At 32.7% G+C, this 19,494-nt stretch overlaps 1 protein-coding gene across 1 annotated transcript; it reads right to left on the bottom strand.

Annotated features, from left to right (window-relative positions):
• Nucleotides 1-13,716: 13,716 nt before the first annotated feature.
• KAN2 (Homeodomain-like superfamily protein) lies at nt 13,717-18,913 on the bottom strand. Its single transcript, XM_047314553.2, has 6 exons — nt 17,902-18,913; nt 17,637-17,713; nt 16,573-16,618; nt 16,288-16,447; nt 15,122-15,182; nt 13,717-14,279 (listed from the first exon to the last, which is right to left on the bottom strand). The coding sequence occupies exons 1-6, from the start codon at nt 18,551-18,553 to the stop codon at nt 14,151-14,153; spliced, it is 1,125 nt and encodes a 374-aa protein (XP_047170509.1). The 5' UTR covers nt 18,554-18,913; the 3' UTR covers nt 13,717-14,150.
• Between the last annotated feature and the right edge of the window lie 581 nt (nt 18,914-19,494).

Raw genomic sequence — 19,494 nt, 5'->3', positions numbered from 1 at the left:
TTTCTTCCCCAGAACACACACGTCTTTATTTTATTCCTAAATTTGGGCCCAAACAAATCCCTTATGGTCAGTTACACGGGCCTATCTAAATAGGGACGCAAGTTTGGGCCAGGATTGTTGGGCTAACAGGGTTTATCTGTCTGTTCAACAATTCTGTGTCAGAGGCCGAGGTTCCTTTCATATAAGAAAACTTTATTAATAAAAAAAAGATTATGTGCTATAAAAAAAAGAGAGCAGGAATCTGTAATTTGAAAAAATGAAAGGTGTTTTTAATATTTTTGTCCTTAATCTGGGCTTTTAATTTTTTGCTTGATACTCTTTGTCATCCACTTGAATTTGACTGTTAGAATAATATTCAGTGTTTAAATTATTCACTCCATGCTTTTACATGACATTATAAAAGGAGAAGAATCGGAATCTGAAAATATGTTTGGTCAGCAAGAATATCTTCCGTGGAGATTTTGGGGAAAATGATATGGATGTAGTTAGGTAGTGGAAGGTGAATTATAATATTGTACTTAGAGTTTAAAATAAATGGATGTGACGTAGACATATATAGGGCTGTTGGTAATGAATGGGTGATATTTAATTATTGAGAGAAAATGGACCCATTGTAAGTGACTTAATAAACATTGGCATGGGAGTCAACCGTGGTGAGTTATGTTAGTCACACGCATAAGAGACAAGGGAGTGCGGACTGCAAAGAAATGTTAAGATGAGAAAAAGAATAAATTTTGAATATTGAAGGATGGAGGCTCTGACATGGATGTCTGAAATGCTTGGCAAATCTTGGTGTTCTCAGGAACTTAGGCTTCTCTTCTCTTGAGTGAGTGTGTTACTTAAGAACAATAATAGTATTATTATTATAGGGGAGAAACAGTGGTCCAGATAAAAAATGAGAATAGAGAGAGAGAGAGAGAAGAAAAAGTATATTGCTATATATTAGATGGGCAAAGCATTGGTGTCATTGTTGTCGCACAACAGAGATAAAATGTTTGAGCAAAGGTCACATCGTGCTGTGGCCAAAAGCATTAAAAGGAAGTAATTATGAATGAATGATTCACAGTTCAGACTCTTTGGGATAAAGATAAAGTCATCACTGACGCTGTCTGCTGACACCTTTCGTCACCACCTACCCCTCTCACCATTTCCTTTTTTAATTCCTTCCTTCCTTCCTTCCTATATTTTTAACCCAAACCAAATCAAAATAAAAAAACCTTCCTTCAAACGGGCCACACATTATTAAACCCGATGATGGAGAGTTAAAAATATGTTGTTGTGATGTGATGAAGCTGAGAAAAAAAGGTTGAAGTTGTTATTTATGATAATAGAGAGAAGAAGAAGAAGAAGAAAAGAGAATTAATAATAAAGTAGCCCGGCTTGAATGCTGGGCAGACAAAGACTGGACTGGGGTTGAATAGAAAGGGGGGAGGGGACTACCCAAAGAAAGAATGGTCACCATCGCATGAAACAGTCTCTCTCCTGCCCGAAGTGCCCGAAGATGTGAAATAACAAAGTGGAGTGATACTAAAACGACAGTGCGGTGGATTGGCATGTGGTGAGAGAGGCGTCAATCATAAAGCAATGGATTGCAAAATGATTTAGCCTCGTTCCTTGTGCTCTCGTTTCTGTTTCCTTCCATTTGAAAGGAACAACAAAAACACTGTTTTATTACTCACATTCTTATTATTTATTTACCTAATATTCTCTCTCTCTCTTTCTCTCTTTTTCACTCTCTTTGACATGTCACTTCTCTCGTCACGTGGGAACCATTTCAACACCACTTCTCCTCAAACGCAACAGAATTATGCCTTTCCCTCCCGCGAGAATCTCGCCTTATTATGCGTCCTCTTCTATTCTAACACCCACCCATCCTCAATTTTTGTTTATTTCTCTCTTTTGTCTTTTCTCCCAAATCAACTTCCACCTATCTCGCCTCTTCCCACCAATCCCCCATCCAATCCATTTTTTCTCTTTTACTCACTTCCACCTTGCATTTTCCATTATAAATAAATAACACCATCACCGTGCGTTTTTTACCACGTCATATATTGTCACACACACACACACCCATTAATTAATCCTATAAAAACTTTCTCCAATATACCTAAACCTAGAAAATGGCCTTTCCAATTAGCCTCTTTCCATTAATTTGCTATCTCTGCTTTTTCTCACGCATAGCTAGGAGGACTGGGCACCTTCCCAGTAAAATGACCAAGTGAATCGGCTGCCACTCTGATCGTTCTGCCAAAAAGCAAAATAAAGAGAAAATAATTGCCAAAGAGAAAATAAATTCTTAATCGTGTTTCTTTGTTTGTTTGCGTTCTTGTGTTTATGAATTAAATTTGGTAGCTGCACGGGCTCTGACACCAATACTGAACATTAAATTGATTGCATGAAAATTGGATGGCAGCGTGTGTGAGCTAGTGGCCTGAGAGGGGCCCGTCGATGCAATGGAATGGAAGAAAGACCGAGGGAAAAAAGGAAAAACAAAACGACGACGCATCGGAACAGGTGAAAAGAAGGGCGTGAGCTCACTGGTCCTTTTCGACGTTGTCCATACGGCATGCACATCTGACGGCTGACAGAGAAACCCTTCATTCATTCATTCAATTGTCGTCCACGACATTGACGTGACACGTGGGTGCAGATCCTGTGCCCAGGATTCAATCAATGAATCATAGCGTAATCATGAATAAATTATTTCAACTATCTAGTACTACTATCACTATGCCTCTCTCTCTCTCTTTGTCTTTCTGCACACACACACACACCCCCCTATTATCTTCCATGACATCAACACTGCACCATTTCCATCGCAATATCACACCACTTCTCCCTTCTGCTAAATAATAAAAAATAAAAATAAATTGTGCAGAATGACGGATAATTGACAGTAATTAAAATTAATATTCTTTACGAAATGTTAATAGTATTTTGAATTGCGTAATAAATGGTTGTAAAAGAAAGCAGGGTTACATTTAGTTTGTTGCAGGGATTAATGCTTGTCAGATTAAAAAAAAAGAGAAGAATGGCACTAACTAGTAACTACTAAGGTTGACTGTGTTGAGTAGCTCAAGGCTTGGAGGGTTGTTCTCTGGCTCCTTCAGTTATTAACACTGTTCTTTTGGCTATAGCTTCTCTGAAATCTGCTGTGGAATACGTACTCTCACTATACCTATGCTAGTGCTATTGCTATTGCTATTGCTATTGTTATTACCATTGCTATTGACCGTGTACAGCTTCCTGCTTTCTGTACCTATTTTTTCAAATCCAGTTTATTCATCGATAATCAATGTGTTTTCACCTTCGCCTTCAAGCTGCTTTTAACTTTTTCATAAATAAATAAATTAAGTATTAAATAATATTATATAAGCGAAGGTACTGATCCAAAGGGGGAGGAGGGTCCTGGTACAGAAGTGACGCTGCCAATTGTAACACTTGCATGGCAAGTTTTTCAAAAGCAAAAAGTGACACTCATGAAAATGAGACAACGTCAAAAAGAGAAACGAAACAAAATGTTCCCAACTTTCTTTTCTATTTCCTTGCTTTTCTTTTCTTTATCCCGCTTTTCCTTTTCGTTTTAGAATGAATGAAATGTATCGGTTTTGCTTTTCCACTATTGCCATGATTAGTTTTATATATTCAATCCTATGTACCACTTTACACGTGATTTGCTTCATATAATTTTTAGCTCATTATTACTACGCCAACCTTTTAATCACAAGTGAAATGGATGTAGACTGTATATAGAATAACTTCAACATGATGGATAACTTGTTAAGAAATTAAAATTTAATGTACTTATGTGTACCGAGAACAAATCATGATGAGATCGCTTTGTCGTAAAGGAAGTGGGGAAAGCAGGAAAGAGTGTATACGTTGATTACGAAAGCCAGTCCGTCTCTGTCAAGAAACATTTTGAGTTTTACTTTAAAAAAGAAAACAAATGTCTCAAATTTCACCTAAAAAAATGTCCGAATTTAATGTCTGTCTAATGATACAGAGGCCTTAATCATGAGCTGTGGGACTTGCGTGAAGAGATTAAAGTTCCGAATCTAATAATTAACTTGCCAAAAATGATATCATTCACTAATATCTTGATTACTTCTTCGTCACTGCTTCAAATTCCTATGTTTTATATTTACAAGTACCACAAGCTTTATTTAGGTAGGAAGCTTTTAGCTGGCTTTTGTCAAATCTATTAGGGCAACCGTCCATAAGATTTGCCTTTGTTCCCTAAACAAGAAGAAATATTCCTTTAAATAAGAACATCATTTCACCCTCCTTATATACATGACACATGTATTTTAAAGTGGTTTAATTCTTTATTTTGAATACAGTACAAAAGTTTGAAAGAAGAACGTGTTTTCAAGAGTTTTAATATGAAGGCTGATTTTGATTTAATTAATGAACGAATGTGTTGGAGGAATTTATAATAAGGTGGGTCAAATAATGCAAAGGGTCCAAAAGTTAAAGTACGTACTTGCATGTCACATTATAGAAGTCGCACTATTGCAATTCCAAAAAATAAATCAGTTTTGTGACTTGTTCACACTTTTCAAAATGGTGTGAGATGATTGCCAAAGAAAAGACATGGATGACATTCAACGATTAAGCAAGAATACTATATATCGTCACATGCATGTGTATATACAGTGAACTTTATGATATTGGAAAGAAGCATTACAGTGACAAAATCACGTGCTTACATGTATATACTTATAAAGGAATAATTTATTGCAGAAATTGTTGCTCCAACTGCAAAAGTGATTACAGCAATTATAAAATTTGCAAAGCTGTTCTTAGAAGAATGGATTGTCAAATCTAAGAACTTTGAATTTATGCATTTATGTAAGTGCATCAATACTTACGGTTCTGACAACAATTGACACACCTATTGTTTTGGTAACACATTAAATAAGAGAACTGTCATTAATACATTATTTTAGGGCCGATAATGGTGTAGACATGCGTAGTAACTTCTGCCTTTTGTTCCCTCTTATCTTTAAAATATTTGTTTTTTTTTACCTGTCAATTAGAAAGCTATTTAAAAATGCTATACATATACATATATATAGGGATGTTTATTTGTACACATGACTATTTTTAAAAATATGGAGTATATTTTAAACAAAATGAAGAATTTAAAATACATAATTTATGCTTAAATTAATTATTAAACTGTCTGTGAATTGATAATTGCATTTATTATTTGTAGTGTCTCTTTCGACAAATTTTATCAACAAATTTGTCACTCTTTTTCCTAACGCGTTTTTTTTATATACAATTAAATTCATACGTGGATTTTATTCCTAAAGTAGTATATTTCATATAAACTTTAATAAATGAGAGAATGTGTTGAAAAAAGTATCGGAGGATAATATTTTAAATTCTACTGCACATCCTCCTACTATTCCTCTTACTTGCCTTATAGGGTAAGTATGAATTGAATTTTATATATTTTTCTTTTTAAGTAATGTTTTCTTTGGAAAGTATTGGAAACATTTATATATGACATCAATATGGTGCCTAAAATATGATAATATAAAGTATCACTAGTACAGGAGAAACAAATGGCCTCGGTTATTTTTGGTCATAGGCCCCGGTTTAGAAACCGAGGCATATACGAACGAGGTAAAAAAGTCTTCTTTTTATGCCTCGGTTTACAACCGAGTTAGTATCTTGACTTATATTGTCTCAGTTTAAACCTGAACCGAGGCAGTAAAATATTTTTTTTTATTTTTTTTATTTTTGCCACATCGTGGAGTACAGGGAAGCATTTTTTTTTCTGGACATTGTGGAGCACAGGAAAGCAGAAGTGGGAAGCAGCGATGGGATGCAGAAGTGTGTTCAATCCCTTCATCCCTTCATCCCTTCATCACCTGAAAACACCAGAAAACAGCCCAAGCTTTACCGAAAATCCCTTCATCCCTTCAATCCCTTCATCACCGAAAATCACCCAAGACCAACCCCTTCAATCCCTTCATCACCGAAAATCACCCAAGACCAACCAAGAGTTTAAGCAAAAAATAAAAGTTCAAGATCAAACAAAAAAACCTAACACCAAAAATACTTCCCCTCTCCAAAGCTTCAAACTTTTATCGATTCAGTGTCCAGCCAAACCCCAATACGCGACGGTGGTTGTCGGTGGTCGATGAGAAGAACAGGCGGCGGTGGTTGATGAGAAGAACAGGCGGCAATGGTGGACAATGAAGGCAAGGACCAGTGGCGACGACGGCAGTGGTGGACTTGGTAGTGGTGACGGCGGGGAGGCAAGGACCAGTGACGACGCTGAAGAACAGGCGAGCGGTGGTGTGGCGTGGCGGTGGTGAACAGCGAGCAGAGAGGTTTTGCGGGAAGAGAGGTTTTGCGGGAAGGACGACGGGGGCGGTGGTGCGGTGGCAGGGGGAACTGAGACGAAGGGGCGGTGGTGCGGTGGCGTGGCGGCCGAAGCAAAAAGCAGTGGTGAAGAGGGAGCAGAGAGGTTTTGCGGGAAGGGGGGAAGGGAGGTTTTGCGGGAAGAAGAATAGTGAAACTGAAAAAGTTTTGAACTTTAACCCTAAAACGAGGCAAATATAGGCCTCGGTTAATTTCCAACCGGTGCCGTATACCTTTTTCAAAAGCGGATTTAAAAGAACCGGTGCAGTATACTATTTTTCAAAAGCGGGTTTAAAAAAACCGGTGCAGTATACCCTTTTTAAAAACGGGTTTAAAAGAACCGAGGCATATAGTATCTCCAAAATTACATTTCTGCCACCGCATTTTTATATGCCTCGGGTCTTCAAAAACCGAGACATAATACGCGATTTAAAAACTCTATTTTTTACTAGTGTGTCTACATTCCAATATCAAGATTCGAAAAAAGAAAAACAAATATATCATATTTGCACCTATATACCATTGTAAAAAGAAATATTAATCTTCATCCCCTCATATGTTTCATACTTCTATATTTACATTTACATTCGTTACCCTCATTTTACGTACATATAGACTCAATAAATTGAGAAAAATATATTAAACAGAATTTTTTGTGAGAACTAAATTGAAAATCCATTCTTAAATAATCCGAACTTAATTTTAAATCATTCCCACAATACATTTTTTTAATAAATTTGTATACTTACAAATAACTGATAAACTTTAAGATGTTAACGTAATTGAAATGTTAAAAATCATAATAATATGTAACATGATCTTATTGGAAACCGTCAACCACTCCTTGGACATATAAGATTAAAAATATTGAAAAATAAAATTAGAACCATCCAAACATAATCTTAAAAAAAAATTCTCAACTGCATCCAAAATTCATAAATTTAATCCACATTACCATATAATTTATAAAATTAATCCATATTACCACAGTAAACGAATTGATATACCAATCGGACAAGGTATAATGATGAAAAGGCCAATTTTATATTGTATATTCTATATGCTAAACAACTTTCAACATCCTTAATTTATTATAACATTTTCTCTCTTTTACCTAATTAGACATGTTAAGTCCTACTGCCATTCATTCTTAACTAGGGATGGAGACGTAAACAACATTTAGGGGTTTTTTTTTTCATTAAAAGCAAACCAAAAAATGAATTTATTTGCTTCGTAGTTAATTATGTTTTAATTATATATATACTTTACCAAACAAGTATATATATGATAAAAAAAATTCACTACTAGAAAAGCACACCTATTTGACATAAAAAAAAATGTCAAACTTATTAATAAAATATCTATGACAAAATATGATATCGTACAAATTCAAGAGTCACAAAAATTGTGATTTTTTTTTTCTTAAAGTAGGAGAAATGACATTTAAACAACAAAATTAATATCTCAAATAAAGTGAGTAAATTAATATCTTGCTTAAAGTGAGAGTATCTTCTTAACATAAGTTAGGACATATTTCAAGCGAGACGAAATATAAAGTTACTTGAGGAAGCCAAATGCTTGATGTCATTCTCATTTATTATAGTGAAAAACATGTATTTGAAATATTGCATGAAGAGGCAGTCACTTGGAACCCAGTGAAAATGCTTTAAAAGAAATGAGATCATGTCTCTTGGAGCGACTAATTAGTGTTTCGAATGAAACAACATTTATTGATCTATTGATTCTTGATTTTGTAACTTGATTTCACCTATGTTGACGTTGTACAAATGAGAAATGTATGTTAATTAAGGGTGTATTTGTATGATTGAAACTTTCTTATCATGTGAAAACGGTCAATTTTATGTGTAATAAGTATTGGAACTCAACACCAAAGTTCTATATTGGTAAGATTATTGAACCAATTTCTAAAGCACATAAAATAAAACAATCAATATAATTGAAAAAAATAATCTCTAAAAAATATTAATGCAATCAATATATATAAAAAAAATAGCATTGAAGGTGTACTACACTTCAATTTGGTTTGAAAATTTAGATAGTAAACTAAGTTATACTGTTCACTTCTTGAAAAATAAAATAACCAAAAAAATTTATTTATTTTTTGTTGTTGATTCTTTAAATTGATTTTCAATTTGTGTTATGTTGTTTTTTTTATCACCCTTACATTTTGATATAACTAGTATTAGAAACGTAGTGTTAGACTCATTCACATCTCTTAACATATCACACATTATTTATAAAAAGATTATGTAATCTTAAAAATTTAAGAGTGTATTGTCATGTAAAAGATGGACAAAAGACTAGTCAAGATAAGTAAAATTGAAATGAGATATTTAGGTGAAAAAAAAAACCTCTTTATATCGAATAAAAAAAATTATAACAATTCTCGGTATAAAAATAGAGGTATAAAAAATATTAAACTTTTTATAAAAATTAGATTTCATCTATGCTATCTTAAGAGTTCAACGTTGTCTATATATTGTCTAACTAGTGCAAACAACGTCTAGCATTAATTGGAAAAACTTTTTCAAACTCTATTCAAATTCATCCTTTTCTAGAGCTTGTCTATTATTTCATTATTCCATTTTCTTGTTTTTTTCTTTATTATTCTTCTTTTTCCTTGTTCTTCTTTTTCTCTTTTTCTCCTATTCTTCTTCTTCTCATTTAATTATTTTCTAAGATACTGAACATCAATTTTTGGTAGAAAATTTGTTGTTCTATTTGTCGACAAACAAATCTTTTGGTAATAAGAATTTTTAATTTTTGACGAAAGAATATATGAATAAAATTTGTGGGTAATTGAAATATTAAAATTCATTGATAAAACTTGTCAATAGTTTGAATTTACCAAGAATTTACTTAAATAGGTAGAATTCCATGAATAATTTTAATAATATGTGTTGTGACAGTTTGAAATAATTACTATTATTTATGTATTTTTCTTTATTTTATTAGGCTAGATAAATACCAAACAAGATGGGGGCGGGAGTGAAATTTCAATAAAATATTCATCAAAAAGTAAATGTAAAATATCATTATTCTCCTATTTTGAAAGTTATCTCTAATTGCAATAATGTTGTGGCTCATTCTCCATACGAAGTGTTTTATATTAGGAATTGTATTTGTTCACCATAGTAATTGAAAGAATTCATCTTTTTCTCTCATTCTATTGTTTTTGCAATTTTTGTATTTAGAGTGTAGGTGTCTTCTCCCTTTCATATTATTCAACCTAAGACAACTCTCATTCAAACCATTTCCTTCCCGTATACAGTGTTTATATTTGAAGCATGGTTGGTGAAGTAAATTATGGTGTATGGTTTATATAAAGGTATTGAGAAAATGTTGTTGAGAAGAATGATAAAGTAAAAAACTTAAGGTTTGTTAATGTGATATCTTTTTGTTTTGTATTGGTGGGATAATTATTGTACCCCACAGGGTTATCTTAACACTCATCTCACTCCATGCATTCGTGCAAAACCAAAAGGAAAGTTAATAAAGCTGAAACAAAAACAAAAGCTAAAGCACCCTCTTTGCTTTTCTCTCTTCTTTTCTTTCTCTTTTCATCAAACCCTCACACCACTTTCAAATCAAAACTCAGTTTTCTTCTTTCTTATCTCTTTCCTTCTTTTCTGCCTCTATTTAATAATGTCTTTTCTTTTTCATACCTTCTTAATTGCCTCCTCATTGCAAATTAATTACCCGTGACTTCCCACTTATCTCTGCTCAATCATCGCATTCATTTTTTTACAAGTTAACTTGGTCCAGTAATTTACATCATATTTAATCATTCGAACTACTTTCCTAGGTTTATCATTCAAATATATATTCTCAAGTAGAGTTAATCATAATTCTTGGACAACTAGTTCTTTTTTATTATCAACAAGAACTTTAATTATTAAGGTCTCTTTTAAAACTGAACCCTTGGCTATGTTTAATAACTTGTTTTTCCTTCAACCAAACGAGCAAAGTAAAGATAACAATATTGAAATATGGAGCATCAATTTAAAACACAATTAAACAATTCGCAAAACTAAAGACATTTCAATGCAGATAAAAATATTAAAGGCCAAAATAAGAACAAAATGAACCAAAACAAGACCATACCTTTCCCTAAAATAACATATTATTTAGAAAGGACAACTCCATTGTAATCTCTAATAAATAAAACATTCAATTTTCTCTCTTATTAAGAACGCACAATAACAAGGAAAAAAAGTAAAAAAGAAAGAAATAATAGGAATATATGATTAAAAAGTTAAAAGATATTTAGTTTTTTAAACTTAGGGAAATATATATAATTAGTATATTTTTTTGTAACTATTGAATTTTAACGTATTTTATTAATTTTTTTCCTGAGAAAGTCAACATATAAAAAATGTTCTTAGGCATAACTTAAAATTGTATTTAAAGAAAAATAAATAGTATTTTTACAGATAGGAACGAAAATTAAATTCAGATTAGTAAGCGTTATTATATATATAAGAATAAATAGTATTTAATCTTTTAAATTAATATATATGAGTGAATAAGTACACATTTACTATTATCAATAATATTTTTATATTTAGTCCTGTTTTCACCTGTAAAAATCATTAATTTATTTGATATTTGATATTTGATATTAACATTTTTATATGATAACATGTTCATTGTTAATTGATATTGAAGAAACAATGTATTTTTTTTAATGAATTTTAAAACATCATGTTTTTTACTAAATTTGTTTGATAAAAATTATTGAAAATATTTAGGATATAAATACATCTATTATCTGAAGAGAATGAAAATAAAAAACAACGTTTATACCTACCACATATTAAAAATAAATTATTTAATGAAAACTATTACCATTTAATTATTTTCTACCATTTAATTAAAAGTAGGGAAGTTATAATCTTTAGAGTGTGTTTCTTTGCTAGAATTTATTTTGATGTTACCTAGATAATCACATGAAGTTGTGAACAATATAATTTAATATTCATTTGATGGCAAAATTACTAAAATGATATTCTTTTTTTTAATTATAAAAAAAATTATAAAAAATGGATAAGTCGTGTTAGTTTGACATCTTCAAGAAATTGTAATTCTTTTTTCTAAAATTTTAATTAAAGTCATAGTACAACTCGTATTATGATATAAACTGAATTCATGTCACGACTTTAGTGCATTGTATTTCTTTTCTAATTTGAATTAAAATTAAATTAGTTTGGCATAACTTAATCAAAATCATGTTCAATTGACACAACTTCTTTATAATAAAGTCGCATCATAGAACAACTTATCTACTTTTGTATTTATTTTTAAAACTTTGCATCACTTTAATAATTAAAAAAAAATTGCAATATTTTGGTGCTATTGCCTCATTTGGTACAACTGTCCTTAATAGTTTTTTTATGAGAAAAAATAAAGTTCTCAAGTTTTTTGATTATTATAACTTATTATTATTGGATTATTTCATAAAGGAAGCCTTATAATTTAAAACAATAAAAATAGAACTCCTAACACAATGATATGCGTTGTTGCTTAATATTTAATTTTTGAGAACAACGTTTTCAATCATATATATATATATATATATATATATATATATATATATATATATATATATATATATATATATATATATATATATATATATATATATATATATATATATATATATATATATATATATTATAGAGATAAATTACTTTAAGAACATCTAAAAATACTAGTTTTATTAACATTATTTTTTATTTTAATAAATTAAAATAATTTTGGGATCTGATGTATTTGTGACCTAACAATTACCACTTTTTAAATTTCAAGATTTATAGTGAAAAGGCAAAATAAATAATAGTTAAAAAATAAAATTTCATGTAAATGAGTTGATATAATGAGTTTAAATAAATTAGATCGAGTTATATTTGAAGAATAGTAAAATTCCAATCCAAATGTTGAAGGTTATTTTAAGAATTTTTATATTGATGAATAATCTTGTATGAATTGTGCGCGGTGCAAAAATAGTATAACTGCCATTTCTTATTTTCATTCTGTTTATCACATACAACTGTTTAGGTTTTCTTCTAATCTACTATTGTTCAACCATTTCAATTTAAAAATAATCTTCCAACACAATTAAATTATTTATAGTATAATTATAAAATATAATTTATTTTTTAAAAAAAATGGATGAAGAACATTAAACAATAGCCCAAATTCTGAGTTTTTTTGCGTTGTTCATAGCTTAAGTCTTCGTAATACACTGATAAACAGAGATTTTAAAAGCTAAACACCAAGAGCTTAGTAAAAAAATCTATATTTCATTAAACACCTCAAACTTTCCCATTTTCAAATATGAATCTATTATCCAGATTACTTTTTTTAATATTTCGAATAATATTATTACGATATAAACCAATAATTAAACTGTGAATCTTTTTACAAGTATACTCGAACCCGAAGAGATTTTGACTTCACAAACGTTATAGTTCCTAGCTATTCTGGTGATGTTTCCTGTCCGAGACAAATGGATGAATGTGACAATGATGTCATTTCTAAATGAGTTGCAACTTTGTTTTTGAAGAGTTTATGACAACTCAAAGTTTCTCTAATTAGAAAATAAAAGGTATTTATTATTTACATATGGATATATGTGATATAACAAATTAATCAAACTTCCAGTACCTACTCAACCTACAGGAATAAGCATTTGAGTAGGTACAGGATTTAAAGAAATGTTTATCATTTTTTACGAAAATGCTAATTAAATTATGTCACCTCAAAGTTCTTTTCATCTATTAGATATATGTAGCAAAATTAAAAGAATTCATCTCTCGTTTTCATTTAATATATTGAAAATGTTAACGACAAAATCACATGAAAAAATATTTGAGAAGGTTTAATTTTAAACAGGAAAAAGAAAGAAGTGTACATTGTTTGGTTTGAGTTAGCAATTTCCTGGGAAAAGGAAATTATTTAGGCATAAAAGAAAGGAATGTGTATTATTTTCTTCTTTAGGTTTCGTTTTCATAAAGATATGAAGTGTTATGATTGCCACTTTATTTAAATTTTTTGGTGAGTTCATTGCCACTTAATATGTATCTTAAGCTTGACTATGTTGGTATTCTTTTTGACACTTTATTCAAATTTTTCAGTCTTTTCCTAAGTCCATATTCTCAATTCTTTCTTTTGTTCCTAAAGTGTAAAGCATGTGCCTAGGTGTAGAATTGAATATAGGATTAGGAACCCAACTTCTTTGGTGGAAATATCTAAATATTTCATAAATGTAAAGTGCTCCATTACAATTACCAAGGATCACTTCATACTTTTAAGATAACTCTCTCTCTCTCTCTCTCTCTCTCTCTCTCTCTCTCTCTCTCTCTCTCTCTCTCTCTCTCTCTCTCACTCACTCACTCTCACTCTCTCATGTCTCTTTCTTTCTCTCAGATTGCAAAAACATACAAATCAATTAGATTTCATATATTTACCAAGAAAATATAATATGTTGATTTGGATCTCACAAGAGCTCTGATAGGAAGGCCATGCTTTTTTCCCTCAGCCCTTTCTTTTGTTGCTTTCTGTCTTTCTTGTCTCCTTGTGTTCTTTAGCTCCTTTTACTTTTCTTTTTTTTTTTCTCTTTTATTTTCTTTTAGCTTTCTCTTTCTCTCGTTTTCTCAGCGGCTTCCTCGTTCTCGTTCCAGCTCTCTACCTCTTTCAGTTTCATACTAGTTAATCGATAATACGTATTCAGAGGGATCAGATCCTTGTTAAAGTGGCTGCCCCAAGCTGAATTCCAAATCCAAATTAGCCTTCTTCGGGCTTGATCCTGACACATTCGAAGATGAGCTTCCATCTGATATTCTCTCATAACTCACACACTTCGGATCCATTTCCTTCTGAAAAACCAAATACAAATATATCACTTAATCAATATTAAGACCCAAAAATATCAAACTAAATCTATATTATATAATAACATCGGTGACAAAATTTATGCTTAGAATACTGTGCGTACTATCTAAACCAACTACCCGATTGACCCAGCTGGATTAGCAAATATAATATATAGTTTAATGTAATGATGAGAATGGGAAACAAATTACCGAGAAAGATATACAGAAGAAGTTGTGTGTGTGAACAGGTTTCGGGAATCAAAGAACATTTGACTCGGAGAATAATTACAGAATATTTATATCAATCAAGGAAAAAATAAAGAAACTTCAGAGAGGTACACCTAAAAGCCTGCTAAGTGCTAGAATTTGCATGTTCATGTGCTAGCTTTGAATTTTCTTTTTTGTGTGTGGCATTAAGATTTACTAATTCTTACGAGTGTACGTGAGTGACCTACAATTTCGTAGTTTAGACCGTTGATAAATGAGTCAAAGGGGGTAGGTTTAGGGTTATATAGATGGCCCTTTTCTATATTATCATTAATAAATCTTAAAGGGACGTCTTTTACTTGAAAAATTGTTTTTAAAGCGTTGTAATTAGTGTAAATGCGAAAAGGACTGGTCTACCCATTTGAATTTGTGATGGACAAAGCAGCTTTATGGAAAGTCTTTTCCTTTTCTCATCTTTATAATGTGCATGGCAAGATGAAAAAGATCAAACGTATTTCCTTTCACTCTCAACTCCCTTTCATGCCATTCCAAACGCAGCTTGGTATTTGTGTATAAATAAAACTTTTGAAACAAAAGGCCAACCAGAGGCAATAAAGGGGGGTTAAGTAAATATATACCTCAAGAGATGGCACGTTTCCAACAGAATCAGTCTTTGTCTTCCCATGCAACCAAGCTTCCCTGTAACAACAAAAACATCGAAAGAATATATCCCATTACTGAAAGCCATGTTGTAAAACAAAAAAGGGAGAAAAAGAAACCCATCTTTTACTGCCTTAATTATGCATACACCCTTTTACATATTTTACTGATTGAAATAAAGTTGAAACCACCCAATTGAAACCCCATTGTCCATTGTTTATATATTATATATGTGTGTGTATATGTATATATTGGACCATTCAAGGAAGTTTCAAAGAGCATATATTGCTTTGGCACCAGATTTCTAATTATGGGTCTACCAAAGGCTTAGCTTTGACACTAAGTTTCCCAATTGTAGGGCCCATATAATAGCCTAATGTCTGAACCCCACAAAATCCTAAGGAAAGAGATATCTCTATTTTTAAGGTGGATTTTGGCAAATATGAAACTCCTGTCTCTTTGAATCCTATGTAGAGTGTGTGTGGGTTCCTTTTTTACTCCCTTTTCACCCACTAGAAGAGAGTATATTATTACCCCATCATGGAGATTGGATGCTCATGGTTTGTGGACAGACAGAACAAAGCAAACTGAAATGATTTATTCTTTTTGTGATTTTTTGCGCCTAACCATGTTTGCATGTGAGGTTGAGAGAGAGAGAGAGAGAGAGAGAGAGAGAGAGAGAGAGAGAATGAAAAGAACAAAGAGAGAGAAATGCTAATGTGAATAAGACATGCATCTATCGCTCGGGTTTTTATTAGTATTTTTGCAGCATGACTGCCGGAGAAACATAGAATGGAATAATACAAATTATGCAAGAAAGTGAAAAACGAAAAAACATTGGTTTCAACTTGATCATAGTTTTATAAAATTCACTCGGTAACAGGAAAATAACTATGTTGCCAGCATCACTCGAAACAACATGTTACTTAAAACATTAGTTATGCATTGAGACCTCGTTAAAACTGAAATTTCGCTCAATAGCTTTCAAGCATTTCGACAAAGATAATTCTGCGTTATACATATATTAATAAAACCAAAAAACTAAGAAAAAAAAACCTTTTAAGTGAATGTATATATCTGCATATATAGAATTAAAACTTGAATATCTACACAGAAAAAATAAAATTTGGACAGGTGGTTTTACCTGGAAGAGTTACCCCAAAGACCATGATAATCCTTATCTTGATTAACACTTGATCTTCCCTGTTTAATGGATACATCAGACCTTCGAGAAGATTTTATATCAAACATTAAGTCATCAGAAGTATCTCCCGACGACCCATTATCATACACATCCGATTGCCCTAGTTCATGATCAAAGAGGGAAACGATAACCAAGTCAGATAAACCGACAAGTGGATGAGAAAAATGCTAACTTTCACGCCTTAATCTTCGGACAATATTTGATGAAACAAAAATAGACACCAACCTGATGAAGCCGCAGCTCTATCTGTAGTTTTCACCGTCCGGTACATCTGGATTTAAATTTTGCATCATAAACATTAGATAGTGTAGTATTAATACAAAGTGACTTAGAAAAACACGACAAAAACCCTGTTGATAAAAATCATAATATTAGTAATAAAATACTTATTATTATTATTTACTAGTGTGTAACACAGCAAAATGAGAGGAAGATTAGCGGAAACCCAAGAAGTTTGCCTCAAGAATAAGAAACTTAAGAAGTTGCAAGTTGATAGTATTAAATTAATAGGAAGAAGAGTACAAGTTGTAACACAGAAGCATTTATGGTTAAGGCAATATATATGCATGGAAGCATGTGACTAACCAGGGTTAAAGCTGGCATGGTAAAAAAACCCACATCTGAGGAACGGATCATTGAGAAATGATGGTGTTGGGTATATACGTACTTGCTTATCATTTATTTATTGATTTATTCCTTTTTAAATGAAATTTATACACATTATTTCTTTAATGGCATGGACTGAACTATGAGCTTGTCTGATCTCGGCTTGGCTGCGACTCATTTTGGATTCATAGAGGCTTTGTCCTACTTGTTTCAGAAATCGATAAGTACCTCACACTTTCTCTCTCTTATTTTATTTTCGCTTTTTCCCCTTTAACTCGGCTGGTTCATTCTTCCAAAGCAAAAAGCTGTTTATTAGGTTGCAGAAGCAGAAGCAGAAGCAGAGAGGCAGCAGATCTAATAGAAAAAGAAGCGCTAAGAATTTGTGAGACCCTTTGTAAGGAAACCATTGGAATTTGAAATATATATTCATGACTTAACTGCTTCCTGTAATGTAAATGTAGGCTGTGGATTTTAAACACATATATGCATAGTACGTCTTACAAAGCACCATTAAAACCCCAATCAGAACCGTACCACCTTCAAGCTGACTCAAGAACTCCATAACAAATAATTAATAAAAACACTGACCTTCAGTGTTTTTAATATAATTATTTTGTTAATCGCTATACACTCATTAAGCTATTATAAACAGGTGCAATCAATTAACGGCCTTAATAGATTACCTGTAAATGAGACTTCACATGTGCTAAAGTGAGATCCTTCACATCCATTAGCTCAAGAACTGATTTGGGTGTAGCCCCTAATGAAAAACAGTAAAAAGAATGATTAATTCGGAGAACCAAGTCTGTTCCATTAAAATAAAATAAAAAATTCACTTTCATTTTTCTTCTTGGTCTTGTTGAATTAACTTGGAGAAGTGAAAGCAAGGGTGTAAGAAGAAAATTAAGCAAAAAGAAGAGAAGGAAAAGAAAAAAAAATGAAGCATACTTTCGTGGCCACCTAAGAGCTCAACGGCATGGACAAAGCGAGCATGGAGGGTAGAAGTCCAACGCATCCTGGGAGCCCTCATGCTACGCTTAGCAGGGAAGCGTGACAAGAACCTTGATCTCATAAGGGCCTGAGAGTGGAAAGGGGTAGAAGCAGTGTTGGTGCTGGAAATAATAGAAGAAGGGGCGGTGGTTGAAGGCTCCAGAGGGAGATGGTGGTGGTGGTGGTGATGCTGAGTGAATGGTATAGGAGGAGGGTTTTGGTACACTGGGATTCCTCTAATGGGTCTGAGAAAGCCGAGGTCTTGGCTGAGGCTTTGGTGCTGAGGCTGGAACAGTGGCTGGTGGAAGTAATGGTTCTGCTGAAAGGGTTGGAAGGGGTTGGTGGTGGCATTATTGGCACCGTTTTGGAAGCGGTGAATGAGGTTAGAGGAGTTGGAGTTATCGGACGAGGCTTTTGGATTGGAGAGGGAGAGGGCGACGCAAGAGTCTTGTTTGGCCATTGATGATATGGAGTTTCTCGAGTCCAAGGCTCTCTTCCAGAACCCCAAATCCATGTCTTCTTCTGTGCTTCTCCTCCAAGTTGATGTTGGTTTGGCGTTTGGAGGGCTGATTTGTAAGGACAAGTCTGGTTGAGCTGGGAAAAGTTCCATCCAAACAAGCCTTTATGAGTAGCTGCTTTGGCTTCTTCTCACCTGTGTTTAGTTTTGTAGACTTCTCTTCCCCTTACTGAGTTTCCTTATGTCGTGCAATACTATATATGTTTATATAGTAAGAAAAGTTAGAAGGATTGAAGAGTGTGGTGAGGGGAAGGAGGAGCTAAAAGGGAGCTAGGTGAGGGTAATTAATAGGATTTTGTGAAGGTGTGCGGATGGAGTTTGGAGCATTGAATCAATTTGGAGTAGTTGCAGAGCAGAGATTTGAGATTGAGAGAAGAGGGCATGGAGAAATAGAGAGAGAGAGAGAGAGTGAGAGAAAGAGAGAGAGAGAGAGAGAGAGAGAGGGGGAAGAAATGACAAGGTATGTGAAGTGAATGGCTGTTTCTTTTGTGTAAAGTATATGTGAGAAAATGACACTTAAGGGACTATACCATAGGGGGGTGGTGGGCAAGAGAGAGAGAGAGAGAAGATTGTTTCTTTTGTGGACGTGGGGGGTAGGGTACTGGGGTGAGAGTGAGAAAGGGGAAAAAAAGAATGAAAAAAAAATTAAGATAAGAGAGGGAAAAAAAGAAAAGAAAAAGGTAATTAACTCGTAACTTTTATTCCTTTTTACAAATATACTCTATCTTTTTTTTTTCTTCGGATTAAAAATGGAAAAGCAGGACATTTTCTCAAACACCTTTAACGTGTGTGTGCTCATTGTTTTCATCTACAAATCCAACTTTCTAACAAGCACACCCACACACACGTACACTACACAGAACCCAGAACCCCCCTTTCACTTGACTGAAACCTAGGGCTTGCTTGTTCTTTTCATCTAATCCTTAAAAAAATTAAAATCCTGAAATTTACAGTCACATGATTGCACGCAAATTTCAACATCTTGGGGATTTGTTTTGTTTTGTTAACAGCCCAATTATAAACCACTCATTGAG

This window comes from Vigna umbellata, chromosome 10, assembly GCF_029865625.1.
Source record: "Vigna umbellata cultivar VRB3 chromosome 10, Vumbellata_1.0, whole genome shotgun sequence".
Lineage (NCBI taxonomy): Eukaryota > Viridiplantae > Streptophyta > Magnoliopsida > Fabales > Fabaceae > Vigna > Vigna umbellata.
The sequence above is the reverse complement of the archived record's forward strand: the minus strand, read 5'-3'. Positions and strand labels throughout refer to the sequence as shown.